This window comes from Engraulis encrasicolus, chromosome 23, assembly GCF_034702125.1.
Source record: "Engraulis encrasicolus isolate BLACKSEA-1 chromosome 23, IST_EnEncr_1.0, whole genome shotgun sequence".
NCBI lineage: Eukaryota > Metazoa > Chordata > Actinopteri > Clupeiformes > Engraulidae > Engraulis > Engraulis encrasicolus.
The window spans coordinates 42,171,735-42,189,234 of NC_085879.1; the positions used below are offsets into that span (position 1 = coordinate 42,171,735).

Sequence of the window (17,500 nt, forward strand, 5' to 3'; positions counted from 1 at the left end):
TTCAAGCATCTCCCTTCCTAAAGCCTATAGCCCAGCGGTTCCCAAACTTTTTGACTTGCGCACCCCCTTTTTCATATCAATGTGGTTGGTGCACCCCTTAAGCGAATGTTGCACAGCCACACATTTTGGGCAATTTTGACCTGAATTTTTTTCTGCCATTATTACAATAGAACTTGTTGCATGACAAGTTATAAATTACACCTCAGGTGGATCTTTACAGCATACAATTCACCAAACAATTTAAAAAGTGTAATATTCATTAATTCTGTCTAAAAGCACACATCTCAGCCATTGCTCTATTCAGCTCGCGCACCCCAGTTTGGGAAACCCTGCTCTAGACTATTCGGTTATATTCGGTTCGAATCACAGTTGCCAGGACGCACTTTTGCACAGATGACTTTTGGTTTAGTTCCAGTGGCTTAGTTAATTCCTACCTTTTGCTGCCTTTTATTTGATTGTGGTGCATTAATTCAACTTTTCTGCTCCGTTTTAAAGTGCCTCCCTTCCTAGAGCACCTGCTTTTTAGCCATTTGCATTCTGCATCCAATACGGCACCTCATCAATTAGCGAGAGGGCGCAGCGCACCTCCTCTTCAGTCTAACAAACCCCGAGGACAGGGCGCCTCTCGCAACATCTGCCTACTGTTGGTGCGTCTTTTTGCATAGCCACTCAGAGAACAGTCAGGCGTTGAAAGCAAAAGTAGGCTTATTGCAAACCAAATCCTTCTTTTAACGTTTTCTTCGTTTGCTCCCCAACTGACGCTGTGCTTATGCAATGCAATACCCTTTTTGCGCGCCTGTTTGTAGGCATTACTACTAGTTGGAGGGTCGGTTGTTTTTTATTTGATGGTCCACCAAAAAAGGACGAAATGCTGCTTTGCCGTTTCATTTTCGCAGGTCATTTGCATTAGCGATGTTACTAATTCCCGTACAGAACGCAAGTTGCCGGGGAGTCGGGGACCTTCGTGAGCATCAAAGCTTCCACCACGTTGGGCAATTTTGAAAGTGAATGCAATGTAGACTGCAGAAAACAGTCACAACTTGCCCGTCATGTCAACATTTTTGTTAGTTCATTTTGATAGACCTATCGATTATATTTTTCCAGCAGAAAAAAAACAGAGGGGGGAGAGATAATCCCACCCATCCCCCCCGTCAAATCGCACCCTGTGTGTATGCCAGGGTTCATACACTTTTTCACCAATTTTTTTCCATGACTTTTCCATGACTTTTCCAAAACCTTTTTCTGAATTTCCAGGACCGAAAAACCAATGACCAATCGCGCGCGGGGGTGGGGGCGTATTAGGCTATATTACAGGCTGTATTACGTAGCCTATATGATAAATATGTAATTACTGTATATATTTATACTATAGACTATGGCATATTATATTATATATTACATAGCCTATATTACAAATATGTAAACAATAAACATATTCATACTATAGGTTATCTTTTACTACAAGCTATAAGCAACCATTATACTTCATGTTGTATTACATTAATTCTGCTATTATTCACCAATGTTATATAATTGCTTGTCTAATGTACAGTCAGAAATGAAAATGAATAGGCCTAGGCCAGCCTATAGCAAATTAGGTCGCGAAATCATCATGAAGACACATTTGTATCAACATGCTCTCTATAGAGATGGATAAATGCTCATCCTGCCCAAGTAAGAAATCATAGGCTACTACACCTGCCTAAGCACAACAGTCGAAAGCTTAATGATAATGTTGTCATTTGTTGTGGTCGTTGCTGGAGCAAAAAAAAAAAGAGAGAGAGACTGCACTGTTCGTGGCATAGTTCTAGTCTGACGCCCACTCAAGGAGATGCTAGGGTGAGTTTCATTTTGTGTTACAACGATCTGACCGATTTGAAAACAAAGCCACAGATGACTTTTTCAAACTCTAGTCACGCTGCCGTTTATACCGTATTTCAAAACAGGCGCGTCATGCAGACATTGGTAATCGTTTTGCTCGCGGTCAGCTGCACATAGACTACTGTACGGATTTCATATTAAACCAAGACCAAACAGGTCTTAGGATTGTATCCCTTTTGGCATTAGCTACGTTTCAGTGGAACCGCTAAATATTTTAAAACGCGTATAACTGCTAACCTGTTAGTAGCTGAGGAGGTAACCGCCTGCTGTATCTTGCCCTTCAGGTGGCTAACAAGTGCCGCTGCTTCGCCCATATCGGACGGACACATCACAACTTTTGTCCTCTCCAGCCATTGTTGATCATCTTTTCAGAAAGTTAAGCCGCGCATTGTTGAAGTAACACTTCGCGACATGCTGTAATATCGTACAGAACCACATTTCTTTTCTAGGATCTTTTTCTATGATCACCTCTCACCACCACGCACACACACATCTAGCTCGCGCGTTAGGAGGCGGGTTGCCAGGTGTGACTGATTTCTAGCGCCAAAAACGCTTGAAACCCGCCTGGAGCCATTACAACATGTGTTATTTGAAACCCACTCAATTTGGCAACACATGGTTAGGCAGACGCAGCCTGCACTAGACAACATTTCCACGAGAACTCGGACATTTAGATTTTATTACGCCGTGGCATCAACTTCATAAAGATAATTGATGAAACACACTGGATGGATTTCCATGACTTTTCCAAAACTTTTGACCAAAAATACGTTTTCCATAACTTTTCCAGGCCTGGAAATTTGAATTTTCAAATTCCATAACTTTTCCAGGGTTTTCATGACCGTACGAACCCTGGTATACATTGTTTCTCCTCTTCTCTTCTCTCCTCTCTTCTCCTCTCCACCTTCTCTCGTTCTGTATGTGGATGCCTTGTTCCTCCTCCTCTCCTCTTCTCATCTCTCGTCTCCTCTCCTCACCTCTCCCCCCTCCACCTCTGCTCTCCCCTCCTCTCCTCTCATCTCATTCTACATGTGGATGCCTTGTCGTCCCCCGTCCCCCCCCCCCCCCTCTCCTTTCGTTCTACGTGTGCATGTCTTGTTCCCCCTCTCCTCTCGTTCTGTATGTGGGTGAATTTCTCCCCCTCTCCTTTCCTCTCCTCTCCCTTTTTTATTTGGAGATCCACACAATTCATATGGGTGACCTACTTTCAAGGGTAAAAAAATGACAAAATTTGCCAAAAGATGACAAGTTCTCACCCCTGGGAAAAGAAGGGAGACGAGAAAGAGGGAATGAGAGAGGGAGATGAAGGAAGAGAGAGCGAGCAGAGCAGGGGAGACGATATGGGAGAGAGAGAGAGAGAGAGAGAGAGAGAGAGAGAGAGAGAGAGAGAGAGAGAGAGAACAGAGGAGAGGAAGGATAGAGAGAGAGAGAGAGAGAGAGAGAGAGAGAGAGAGAGAGAGAGAGAGAGAGAGAGAGAGAGAGGACCGAGGAGAGAAGAGAGGAGAAAAGAGGAGAGGAGAGGAGAGGGAGAGAAAAGAGAAACAGCGGCAGAGAGTTCAGTTCCTCAGCAGAGCAGGGGAATGCAGAGGAGGCTACAGTGCCTGAAGGAGACTGGAGAAACAACACAGTACAACGCACACACACACACACACAGAGACACAGAGACACACAGACGCGCGCACAAACACACACGCGTGCACGCACAAACGCACGCACGCACGCGCGCGCGCGCGCTCACACACACACACACACACACACACACTGGCACACACACGAACACACGCACAAACAAACACAAACATGCTTTCATTCCTCATAGTTAATAATTCTGGAGTGGCTGATTCATGGGTCACACACACTCAAACTCTCCCATCAGGTCCAGCACTCACCAGGTCGAGCACCAGCGAGAATTGAGGGGCAATGCTGGCTTACGGCTCACACACACGCACACATGGACACAAACACACACACACACCACACACAAAGCATGCACTAGCGCACACACACTCACCAGGTCCAGCACGAGGGAGAATTCTGGCGTGCTGCGTGTCTTGAGGGGAAGCGCTGGCTTACGGGCCACACACACACAAACACACGCACTAGCCCACACACACACTCACCAGGTCCAGCACGAGTGAGAATTCTGGCGTGCTGCGCGTCTTGAGGGGAAGCGCTGGCTTACGGGTCAGCTGTTCCTCCGTCAGGGGCGGCACATGCTTGATGAAGAAATACCTGTACACACACACACACACACACACACACACGCAGGCACGGACACACACACGCACACGCACATGCAAACAAACACACACACACACACACACACACACACACACACACACTCATGATTAGATACCAGAACAGTACATTTCCACTCCCTCTCTAGAAGCATTTAAACATAAACAACATAAAAAAGTAAAACAATAAGAGACACAAGGAATAAAGTGTGTGTGTGTGTGTGAGAATCAATTTTTCAACAGAAACACCGCACCCTGCATATAATTTAAAGGAGCACTCCTGCCAATTTCAATATGCTGTTGTATTGCTCACGCTACCCTTGACTTGTCAGTACCCGATGATGCCATATTTATATGAGCTATTCTAATGGGGGCAGCGTTTGTTTACATTTTTTTTTTAATTAACATAGGTCTACTCCAAATATTTTCCCAAAAGGTACCGCTGTTTGCTAGTTGTCTGCTGATGTTGTATAACCTTTCGGATGTTTTTGGGAATACATTTTTTTAATTTAATTTTTTAAAATCTAAACAAAGCGCTGCCCCCATTACAATGACCAAGGTCTCGGAAAAGGCTGAAGAAGAAAAATAACCTCAGGTACTGACAAGTCCAGGGCAGTGTGAGCATTACAACTGCATGTTGAAATTGACTGACTCCTTTAAGAGTGCAAGGTGCGGCCTCTTTCTTGAAGTATTGAGTTGCGCATTTGGGACACAACCATCACTATCGAAATATTCGAGAGCAAAGCCTGCTCCTGAAAATGTGTGTTTAAATACATTCGCCAATGATGAATACTCACGGGTCGAAGACCTCCCAGTCCTCCTTGTGTGTGTGTGTGTGTGTGTGTGTGTGTGCGTGTGTGTGTGTGTGTGTGTGCGTGCGTGTGTGTGTGTGTACTCACGGGTCGAAGACCTCCCAGTCCTCCTCGTAGTTTGCCTCTGCTGGGATGGTGGCCGGAACCGTTACCGTGGTAGCGGGCACCTCCACGTAGCCAACCTCCTGCACTGTGTCTGGAGCTGGAGGAGAGAGGGAGAGAGGGAAAGAGAGAGAGACAGAGAGAGAGACAGAGAGAGAGAGAGAAAGAAAGAAAGAAAGAAAGAAAGAAAGAAAGAAAGAAAGAGAGAGAGAGAGAGAGAGAAAGAGAAAGAGAAAGAGAAAGAGAGAGAGATTTCTTGCCAGTTAAGCAGCTGTGGCTATTTCATGGCCAATACAGGTAATGAATTTCACTTGACATTTTAACAACCAACAATGAAATAAACGAATACATGCATTAAATAACTTTGTGCGTGAGCGTGTGGCGTGTATTTATCTCACCTGCTGGGGCATATCAGTGGCATCAACTGCTGTGTGTGTGTGTGTGTGTGTGTGTGTGTGTGTGTGTGTGTGTGTGTATGTGTGTGTGTGTGTGTGTGTGTGTGTATCTCACCTGTGAGCGGGGGCATATCTGTGGTATCAACAGCTGGTTCCACCTCCTCCTCCTCCTCAACGGGGGGTTCTTCTGCCTCTGCCTCCGCCTCCACGTGCACCTCCGATGGTTGCAGTGGGAGGGGCAGAGGCAGGGGCAGAGGCAGGGGGAGGGGCAAGGGGAGGGGCTGAGGGACGACGGGAAGGGTGGCGGTAGCGGTGTCTGTGAAAGGATAAAAAAAAAAAGATAAGATAGCAAAAGCTTTTTTAAGTTTTTTTGGGGGGGATAGTGGAGGAGAAACAGGAAGTGAGCTGGGAGAGAGAGATGGGGAAGGACCGTCAAAGGACCCGGACCGGGAATCGAACCCGGGTCGGCCAAGTGGTAAACCTGTGCCCTACCACATCAGCCACGGTAGGGCCAGCAAAAGCGCAATTGTAATGTCATTTTCTCAATTGTAAGTGGGATTATGGATGAACAATAGTCCTCCAGAAGTTATCGTGGCTGGGTTGACAGCGGGGAAAATGTATTGTTTTCTCCACGGAGGCGGGGCACAAGGCCACAAGCAATACACTAGTGTCCCGTACGGGTTCTGCACACACACACACACACACACACACACACACACACACACACACACACACACACACACACACACACACACACACACACACACACACACACACACACACACACACACACACACACACACACACACACACACACACAGGTCCTCACCGGTGGCAGGTGTAGCTGTGGGGGGGTACACGGTGTCGGTGTCCCGTAGGGGCTCTGCTGAGGCGGAGGTGGCGGTGCTGGTGGGGGTCTCCTCCCCGTGCTCCATGTCCAGGGCCTTCACCACCTCCTCAGCCTCCACCGCCTGGTCTGGGGAGTCTGAACCACACGTGCCTGAGGAGGAGAGGAGGAGGAGGAGAGGGGGAGGAGGAGGACAGAGAGGAGGGGAGAAGAGGAGGAGGAGAAGAGGAGGAGAAGGAGGAGGAGGAGAAGAGGAGGAGGAGGAGGAGGAGGAAGAGGAGGAGGACGAGGAGGAGGAGGAAGAGGATGAGAGAAGAGGAGGGGAGAAGAGGAGGGGAGAAGAGGAGGAGAGGAGGAGGAGGAGAGGAGGAGGGGAGAAGGAGAGAGAAGGAGGGGGAGGAGAGGAGGAGGAGAGGGGGAGGGGGAGGACAGAGAGGAGGGGAGAAGAGGAGAAGGAGGAGGAGGAGAGAGAAGGAGGGGAGGAGGGGAGGAGGGGAGGAGGAGAGGAGAGGAGGGAGGAGGGGGAGGAAAGGAGAGTGGAGGAGAGGGAGGAGAGAGAGGCGGAGAGGGGAGAGGAGGAGAGGAGAGGAGGAAGGTATGGAAGGGGAGAGAGTTGAGAGGACATTAGATATATGGTAGGAGAAGGAGAGGAGGAGAGGAGGGAGGAGAGGGAGGAAAAGAGGAGAGAAGGAGAGGGGGAGAGGAGGGAGAGGGAGGAAAAGGGGAGAGATGAAGGAGAGGGAGAAGAGGGAGAGAGGAGGAAAGGAGGAGAGGGGAGAAAAATACAATAATATGAACAACGTAAAATATATATATATTATTAAATATAATTTATTATTATTAATTACAATAAAGGACACACAACACAAAGCCTTGGCCCGGATGGGGGGGGGGGGGGGGGGGGGGGGGGGGGGGGGGGGGGGGAGCGGGAGAGGGTGTGAGTGGGGGGGTGGGGGGGGGGGGGGGGGGGGGGGGGGGGGGGGGGGGGGGGGGGGGGGGGAGGGGGGGGGGGGGGGGGGGGGGGGGGGGGGAGGTTATAAAGTTGCTAGTGCTATTACATTGCTATAATTATGCAATATAATGCATATGAACATAGAACAACATATACGTGTTACTGGCTCTCCTCTCACCGTTCTTGTTTGCTGGTGAGAAGTAGTTGAACACGGGGGAGAAGATGGTGTCCAATAGTGTGGTGCGGGGTGGGCTGGTGACAGCTTCTGCCGCCTCCTCAAGCTTCCCATTGGCCTTCCCGCCTTTACTCGTGTCATGATTGGTCGCTTCTGAAGTGACAATAATAATAACGTCATGGCTTTGATTTGAAGACAAGAAAACAAAATATATGCAGCTTCTGAAACCATCAATATAAAATAAAGTCTTTAGATATCTTGAATAAGCTTTATTTACACCATGTTTAAAAACAAAAAACAAAAAAAACCCATACAATAGTGACGTTAGCTGGTGGTGGCTGTGGCACCACCCTTAACATATGAAGGGTTTATTTCCAAAACGGTGTATCTACATTTTTTGACTTTTCTTATTGAAAATGATTGTTCATAGAGCCTATCACTTATGTGTGAAATCTTACCATTCAAATAATTTGAGAACATACTTTTTTAACCTATATTCATTCAATGGAATGCCCAATACAAAAGGTCAATTTCCCAACATTCTACAAAATGGAGATACACCGTTTTGCAAATAAACCCTTCATATGCTACTACTAAAACGTAATTGACCCTCACGTCTTTGCGCGTTTCTGTAATGGGAGGATGTACGCAGGGTACTCTACAGTTAATTACTCAACACTATGAAGTGCAGCTGACGCCTTTTTGTACACAGACGCACACTGTTAAGTCAACTACCCACAATGCACCTCTAACAACTGCACATTGCTGACCTCACTAATCTGCCGACAGTTTAGAAGGAGCATTTTAGCACTAAACTGCTATTGACGTCAGCAGCAGTGTTGCCAGATTGGGCTGTTTCCCGCCCAATTGGGCTGCTTCGGATGGCCGTCTGTGGGTAAAATTGGCATTTTGCAGGAAAACCCGCCCAAGTTTGGCCATAGAAATCAATAGAATTGGGCGGGATTTAGTGTTTCCAGGCGGGTTTTGAGCATTTTTTGGGCTGGCAATCATCAGCCTCATCTGGCAACCCTGGTCAGCAGGAGCAAGACACGCATGCACCCGCAAACGCTTGTTATTCTACACATTCACTCCAAATGACTTGCCTTCAAGCTAAAGAATGCTAAACTGTGGCAAAGACCAAAATGTCCTCAAGTCAACTTTTTACACTCATTCTCCCATTGTTGTGCACACATTAGGTCATCAAAAGTATAGAAATAAATAAACACATGCACGCACACACACACACTCTTCAGAAGCATAGAAATGCACACACACACACACACACACACAGACACACAGGGGTCTTTATTCCGACGAACCAGTCTTTCAAAAATCAAGCACGTGACCAAGTGACGACCAGCAGAACACGAGGAACACATCATGACTCAATTTAACATCAAACTCAGCATCAAAAAATCTACGGTAACGGCGCGCGCACGTGTGTGTGTGTGTGTGTGTGTGTATGTGGTGTGTGTGTGTGTGTCTGTGAGTGGTGTTTTGAGGTCAAGTACAAGTTAAGAGTGAGTTTGCTTGTCTGTGTCAATTTGTGAATACTGTGGGGGTGGGGGTGAGTCTATCGTGTGCATTTTGGTGTGTGTGTGTGTGTGTGTGTGCGTGTGTCACACACACACAGAAATCTGTTTATTCAATCACACATTAATGTAATTTTTACTGCCCCGAGGGGACGGTCCAGTCACTAACAGAGGCAGCCAAGCAAACAGATAAGAGTAACACACATTTGTAGAGCCCAACAAAGTTTAGGGGAAAAGACATATCCCACAGCAAATTCAATACATACTTAGGGATGCAAATTATAGATTAAGTTCACTCATTATTTGTTAGCGTATTGACCTCATCTATCGACTTCATTCGATGAATTGATGAGCCGCTTTTCCTCCCAAATCTCAAAAGGTGTGTATGTGCAGGACCTGTACTCTAATGTGTGTGCAGGACCTGTACTCTAATGTGTGTGCAGGACCTGTACTCTAATGTGTGTGCAGGACATGTAAAGCTAAGTGTTATGTTATGTAATGCAATGTGTGTGCAGCTAAGTGTTATGTAATGTAATGTAATGTGTTTGCAGGACATGTCAAGGTGTGTGTGTATGCAGTATATGTACTCTAATGTGTGTGCAGGACATGTAAAGCTAATGCCGTGTACAGACCAGGAGCGAACGGAGCGAACGGAGCGAACGAAGCGACGGAAGTCATTATTTCTCTATGGAGGGCACGCGACCTGCGCTACCAAAGCGAATTCGCCAGGAGCGAAGCTTCTTGCGCGACCAGAGCGAATTTTGACGATTAAACTAAATCTAATCGCAGGCGAATTCGCTCTGACGCTGTTCGGCGACAACCAATCGGAACGTTCATATCTCTGAATGTCCCAGGCTGTCAAGCCAGAGCCGTTGTGTGATTAGCTGAATCAAACATGTCAATGCTGCGTCTCGAGCGAATACAGCGAATTCAAGGCGAAACTTCTTCTGCTACCCACGCTACCAGGCAGCGTAGTTCGCTCTTGGTCTGGACACGGCATAAGTGTTATGTAACATAATGTGTATGTGCAGGACCTGCAGAGCTAAGTTGTGTGATGTAAAGTAGTGTGTGTGCAGGACATAAGGTGTGATGTAAAGTAGTGTGTGTGTAGGACATAAGGTGTGATGTAATGTGTGTGTGTGTGTGTGTGTGCAGGACATGCAGAGCAATGTAATGTAATGTAACGTAATGTGTGTGTAGGACATAAGGTGTGATGTAAAGTAGTGTGTGTGTGCAGGACATGTAGAGCTAAGTTATGCAATGTAAAGTAGTGTGTGTGTGTGTGTGTGTGTAGAAAAGTAGTGTGTGTGTGCAGGACATGTAGAGCTAAGTTATGCAATGTAAAGTAGTGTGTGTGTGTGTGTGTAGGACATAAGGTGTGATGTAAAGTAGTGTGTGTGCAGGACATAAGGTGTGATGTAAAGTAGTGTGTGTGTGTGTGTAGGACATAAGGTGTGATGTAATGTAGTGTGTGGGCAGGACATAAGGTGTGATGTAATGTGTGTGTGTGTGCAGGACATAAGGTGTGATGTAAAGTAGTGTGTGTGCAGGACATAAGGTGTGATGTAAAGTAGTGTGTGTGTGCAGGACATAAGGTGTGATGTAAAGTAGTGTGTGTGCAGGTAGCACATAAGGTGTGATGCGGTTGGTTCTGACCTCCGTTGACAGACCCTCTCCTGCGCACCCTGTTGATGGTCTTCTTTGGCAGGGTGCCCGGCTGCGGCGACGACGTGATGAGGTCGCAGCCTAGCCGACTCCTCTTGGCCGGGTTCTCATGCTCCACCTGCGGAACAGAAGACACAACAAACAAACACCATGACGACGGAACTTATAGAACACATGACATGACGGATCCTTCCCCTTTTGGTGTTCCGACACATTGTTCTCACAAATCATCACAAACTACCTGACTTCTCTTGGCCGGGTTCTCATGCTCCACCTGCGGAACACAACACAAAAACCACCATAACTACGGTTCTTACTGTATACATAGAATCCAAGATGGATCATTCCCTTTTGGTGTTCTGACATGATGTTCTTTAAAATCATCACAACCTAGCCGACTTGGGTTTAAGGTCTTTGAGGCAGACAAGGAGAGAGAGTGAGAGAGTGTGTGCGCGAGCAAGAACGAGAAAGCGTATGTGGGAGTATGCGTGAGCGACAACGAGAGAGAACGCAAGGGCGATAGAGAGAGACTGTGTGTGTGTGTGTGTGTGTGTGTGTGTGTGTGTGTGTGTGTGTGTGTGTGTGTGTGTGTGTGTGTGTGTGGTTCAGTGCCAGGCTGATTTGAGGCAGAGCGACTGACGGAGGAAGCTTCTCCCTGGAATGCGTCCATGCAATTAGTGCGCACGGCGGCGGGAACAAGAGTGGCCTTCTGCAGCTGAGCTGCCCTGAGTGCCGTGTTGTCATGCCGATGATTAAAACCATGCTGCTCTACTCTACTCTACTCTACTCTGGTCTGCGGAGCAAGCACGCACAGACACAACTCTTAAGAAAGTTAGTGTGTGTGTGTGTGTGTGTGTGTGTGTGTGTGTGTGTGTGTGTGTGTGTGTGTGTGTGTGTGTGTGTGTGTGTGTGTGTATGCGTGCTTGTGTGATAAAAACCATCTTGCTCTACTCCAGTGTTTCTCAACCTTTTTTTAGACGAGGCACCATTTCAAATCATGAAAAATTTCACCCCAAACCAACAAGCCGTAACATGGCATTGCATCCGATACCACACAAGCTTAGAAAAGTAACACATTTGGAGACGTCACACGACCTACGTTCGAAGTTGCAGCTGACTGGGGCGACCTATATTTACTTTATTGTGCGTAAATGGCAGATGAAAGATTCCACTGACTAGCATTAACTTATCAATTTAGGCAAATATGTATTATATTACATAATTTATTTATCAGCAACGTTTCCGCGGCACCCCTGTTGAGAAACACTGCTCTACTCTACGCTGGCATGTGCAGCTCTGTGAGCGTAGACACAACGCCTTAGAAAGTTACTGTTATCATTATTGGGCAAAAGCATGTTCAAGTCACTTCAAAAAAGTACTGTATGCTATTGTACTACTGTACTCTAGTCCAGTGGTTCTTAACCTGGGGTGCAGGCACCCCCTGGGGGTGCGCCAGAGACTCCAGGGGGTGCAGGGAATTTTGTTTGCATTGAGGTTGTGACCAACATTCTTCTAATTATAATCAGGACAAAACACGTTTTGGTCCCCATGTGAAGTCATTAAGATATTGATTTATGTCTCAAGCAAGAATCATTGGTATTAATCATCACTTAAAATCATTTTTTAGTGCGTATACCCGTGAAGAAGTTTCGGTTAGGGGTGCGCGGCTTGTCTTGGGCGCATGTAAAAGGGTGCGTTAAGAAAAAAGGTTAAGAACCACTGCTCTAGTCTACCATAAGTGCCATGTGTGTGATTAAAACCATGCTGCTTTACTCTACACTGGCCTGCACAGCAAGCACGCACAGACACAACTCTTAAGAAAGTTGCTGTTATTATTGCTGGGCAAAAAAAGCAGTTGTATGCAAAAAAAGACGTTGCATGCAAAAAAAGTGTTTTACTTATTCACACTATTGTAGTGCGCCCTTATACATGGGTTCATCGTGTTTATAAACACGATGTTGTGAGGAGGGGCAGGACACTGGTAGACAACCATGTGAGCAAATTGTTTGACCGACAGCGGTTTCCAACAATCAGAGGTTGTACAACCCATGTATAGCAGTGTTGTCAATGTGGCAATGATTAAAACCATGCTGCTCTACTCTAGCCTGATAAACCAGCCTAAATGTGAGACCGGAGTAATTAATTCTGGCCCCGATGAACGATACCTCCGAAGATTGTTGATGAGAACAACCTGTTGTTTTTTCAAACCGTACCGGCACTGTCAATCTTTGCCGTTGATGTGCTTTCCCAACGGGGCTGCGAGATTCGTTGTCACTCCCTCAAAACCCAGCCCGCTTTGATTCAAAACAAATCGCTGCGTTGTGATTGGTTTTGCCTGACTCAGGACACAGCGTTCAAAGCGTTGTCAGATCCGAAGCCAGACCACTCGCTAGCTGAAAAAATTCCAGCGGGTGGCGCTGGTTTACCAGGCTAGCTCTACTCTACAGTATTTTACTCTGGGCGACGATGTGCCAGCTTGTGCAGCTACTAAGGCTGGAAGAAAGCACAGACACACTTGTATTGTAATGTGAATGTAAATGCTGCTCTACTCTACTGTATTTTACTCTAGGTGACAATGTGCCAGCTTGCGCAGCTACTAATATAAGGCTGGGTAAAAGCACAGACACACTTGTAGCCGTTTGTGTCCTAGTTATAGGAACCTGAAGTGAAGAAGAGTCTGTACAACACGTAGAAAATGAACCAGAGAGGATAACACACACACACACACACACACACACACACACACACACACACACACACACACACACACACACACACACACACACACACACACACACACACACACACACACACACACACACACACACACACACACACACACCCTCCATCTACTATGTAGGAAAACAAATCACATTTCTTATTGTTTTTTTTTATTGCACATCACACATTTTCTTCCCCAATTATTTTCATGTGGCATGTCCAGCAGTGTTAATTTCGTCAACCAGGACGATGACGAAAATATTTCGTCAACACCCCTTTTTCCCGTGACGATGACGAGACGAAGACAAGCAAAAATTGCTTGAAGAAAATAAAAAATATGACTGAAAAAAAAAGACTAGACGAAATTTACAAGCCATGGACGAATGGACATTAAAAAATAGGCCTATATATTTTTTTTAATATAATTTGCAATGGTTAATATGATGGTTTCTTGAACTGAAGATTACTCGCTGGCACCCTGTTTGTCTCTGCAGGCAGAGCCTGGCGCAGCTCAATCAGTAGTAGTTCAGTGCGTCCAGTTCAGTTGAGTTTAGGCACTAAAACGTCCCCCAGAAAGAGAAAAAATAGCCGACGTTGAGACAAGTGTTAATTTTGAAACATGTTTAACAACCCTTTTGTCCATGCCGAAGACTTGTGCGTTTCTGCAGTCATTTTAAGAATACTGTAGCCTAGTGGTACCGTGGCGCCAATCTTCCTCTGATGCTGTCATTTTAAACCTCCTCGAGCTCTCTTCTCCTTTCCACTTTCGCCTCCTACCCCGACATCCGTTGTCTGTTCTTTTTGTAATGTTTGCTATATTGGTTGTCTAGTTTAAGGGATGAGCGCGCTACGTGGAAAAAGTTGCTTAAGCCTAAACAGATGCACGGCTACTGTAGTTTTGATAATAAGAATCAATGTTTGGGCGATAGCTGATTTGAAACATGTTCCCGTCGGATAAGACCCAAGGAAGTAGACTCCATGCGATACGTCTTACAATAGCGTCTTCCAGACATCCCAAGTTCCAAAGTCATTTCATGGAGATGCTTATCGACCCTCGACACCCCGACGAACAAAACAGCATTAAACATTTGTATGTTCACTTCATGCCCTTTCTATCGTCCAGTCTGCATAGAACAACTGCCTACTTTCCCCCCTGGGACTTTTGCAAGGCGTCCTACGAAGTATGGCGTAATGTGTTTGAAGAAGCCTATTCCACGCATGCCGCACGAGTCATTATCTTTCTTTGTCTCGCATTGCCAATTGAAAAAGAAACGCTAACTTGGATTGTCTAAAATCAGGAATATTATATCTGACTCGCGGGCACTGGAGAGCCACTATCAATATCAGGGAGACTTCTTGAGCTTCAGGGAGACTTAGGATGCCCGGTCTTCCCACTGCCTGTGCTTTGAGTTACGCAGTCAGGTGAAGAAGAGCGTGTAGCCTACATGATCAAATTCAAAAGCAAATGATATGCGGCAGCTTCTAATGCACGAGAGAGAGAGAGAGAGAGAGAGAGAGAGAGAGAGAGAGAGAGAGAGAGAGAGAGAGAGAGAGAGAGAGAGAGAGAGAGAGAGAGAGAAAGCGCGCACGGTGATGCACTTTTGCTCTATGTATGATGTTGAAGTTACTCTTACAGCGCTAATTTTGGTGTTGATGGAAAATAGCTAGTAACAAAGTGAATATTTGCTGCAATAGGCTATCTAGAAATAATTTGTGAAATAACAATAGCCCTACTAGGTTATTCAGGCTATTTTACGCCACAATGTTGCTATGACATGTGACTATGAAATGTTGACTAAAATGACGAAAATTTGACTAAGACTAAAATTGATTTTCGTCATTAAGACTAAGACTAAGACTAAATTGGGAAGGCAATGACTAAATATGACTAAGACTAAAATTGATTTTCGTCATTGTGACTAAAACTAGGACAAAATTGAAAATATAGCTGCAAGCAGCAATGCGGGGCCAAGCAGTAAACTTGCCAGAGCCGCTACGGCAACAGAAGGAACTGCAGCGGCCCCTTTGGTCCAAATCTTGCCAATGTTGGTGTGCATTCCTTGGACGAGAGTGTGATCACGTAAACCAAGTTTAGTTTGAATCCGTTGAAGAGCTGCCGAGATATGAGCTCACTTCCTGTTACCTGTTGGTGGCACTAGAGAGCTTGGGGTCTGGATTTTTTTGTGGGAGGTCATGGGATGGACTAGATTGTGTGCAAAAAATCCTAACAGAAATTGACTAACGGTTGCTGAGATATGACCTCACTTCCTGTTTTGCCACCTTTATGACAATTTTGATTGGCTGTCACCGGCAAACGACAAGAGATGTTCAAAATTCTTTCCTCTCCCCCCTCCCCCTCCCTCCCTCCCTCCCTTCTTCCCTCTCTGTCCCTCTCCCTCTCCCTCTCCCTCTCCCCCCTCCCTCTCCCTCTCCCTCTCCCTCTCCCTCTGTCTGTCTGTGTGTGTGTGAGGAGGGGGTGGGGGGTGGGGTGCAGGGGCTGGGGCAGTGGGGCTTGACCCCCTGCCGAGAATGGTGTCAGTGAACGTGCGCAAGGGGAGCAGAGGAGACAGAGAGATGAGAAAAAATCCCTCCATTCTTTCCACAATTTTGAATGGCTGCTGTGAACTGATAGTTTTTTCAATCGTTACGAAAATCCATACCAGGGTGCAACATAGTGTGAAGATGACCTGTGTACCAATATTTTGAAAATTGGGAGTATGGTTCAAAAGCTACAGGCAAAAATGTAGCTAAAATTTTGACCTGCTGGTGGCGCTACAGAGTTTGAGCTGGGGATCTGATTTTGTTTGTGGTAGGTCATGGGATGGACTACTATGTGTGTACAAAATCCCTGCCCAATTCGACAAACGGTTGCTGAGATATGACCTCACTTCCTGTTTCGCCACGTTTACGACAATTTTGATTGGCTCTCACGGCTAAACGATAAAAGATATCCAATATTCCTGAAGACCCCATGTGTAGCTCAGTCCAGAGATACTATATACCGAGTTTTGGGCGAATTGGTCAAAAATTGCGGGAAAATTAACATTTTTATTGAATTTTACAAAATTCAAAATGGCGGGAAAACTATCCTGGCGGAAAATGATGTCATATGGTGCGTTGGATTCGTCTTGACTCAAGGATTCCAGGGATACCAAGTTTATGAAAATTGGCCCAGCGGTTCAAAAGTTACAAGCAGAAATGTACCTGCAACTTTGACCTGCTGGTGGCGCTAGAGCGTTGGGGCTGGGGTCCTATAAATTGCTGTGGGTAATGCTGAGACTGCCCCGAATGTGTGTGCCAATTTACAGCATTTTCCTGCCTACGGTTCTATGGGCTGCCATAGACTTGCAGAGGGATAGGAATGGTGACTAGAGAATAATAATAATAATAAATATAGCTGCAAGCAGCAATGCGGGGCCAAGCAGTAAACTTGCCAGAGCCGCCACGGCAACAGAAGGAACTGCAGCGCCCCCTTTGGTCCAAATCTCGCCAATGTTGGTGTGCATTCCTTGGACGAGAGTGTGATCACGTAAACCAAGTTTAGTTTGAATCCGTTGAAGAGCTGCCGAGATATGAGCTCACTTCCTGTTACCTACCTGTTGGTGGCGCTAGAGAGCTTGGGGTCTGGATTTTTTTGTGGGAGGTCATGGGATGGACTAGAATGTGTGCAAAAAATCCTAACAGAAATTGACTAACGGTTGCTGTGAGATATGACCTCACTTCCTGTTTTGCCACCTTTATGACAATTTTGATTGGCTGTCACCGGCAAACGACAAGAGGTGTTCAAAATTCTTTCCTCTCCCCCCTCCCTCTCCTTCCCTCCCTCCCTTCTTCCCTCTCTCTCCCTCTCCCTCTCCCTCTCCCCCCTCCCTCTCCCTCTCCCTCTCCCTCTGTCTGTCTGTGTGGTGTGAGGAGGGGGTGGGGGGTGGTGTGCAGGGGCTGGGGCAGTGGGGCTTGACCCCCTGCCGAGAATGGTGTCAGTGAACGTGCGCAAGGGGAGCAGAGGAGACAGAGAGATGAGAAAAAATCCCTCCATTCTTTCCACAATTTTTGAATGGCTGCTGTGAGCTGATAGTTTTTTCAATCGTTACGAAAATCCATACCTGGGTGCAACATGGTGTGAAGATAACCTGTGTACCAATATTTTGAAAATGGGAGTAGGTTCAAAAGCTACAGGCAAA

General features: G+C 46.4%; 1 protein-coding gene across 1 annotated transcript in view; it reads right to left on the reverse strand.

Moving 5' to 3' along the window:
- The window catches only part of ctdspl2b (CTD (carboxy-terminal domain, RNA polymerase II, polypeptide A) small phosphatase like 2b), a 53,559-nt gene that overhangs the window by 14,773 nt on the left and 21,286 nt on the right, over window positions 1-17,500 (reverse strand). The window contains exons 3-8 of the mRNA XM_063190403.1: window positions 10,590-10,716; window positions 7,405-7,554; window positions 6,257-6,427; window positions 5,543-5,743; window positions 5,018-5,132; window positions 4,002-4,113 (exon numbers count right to left, since the gene is read on the reverse strand). Of these exons, the coding sequence (XP_063046473.1) occupies window positions 4,002-4,113; window positions 5,018-5,132; window positions 5,543-5,743; window positions 6,257-6,427; window positions 7,405-7,554; window positions 10,590-10,716 (876 nt within the window). The remainder of the gene's footprint in view (window positions 1-4,001; window positions 4,114-5,017; window positions 5,133-5,542; window positions 5,744-6,256; window positions 6,428-7,404; window positions 7,555-10,589; window positions 10,717-17,500) is intronic.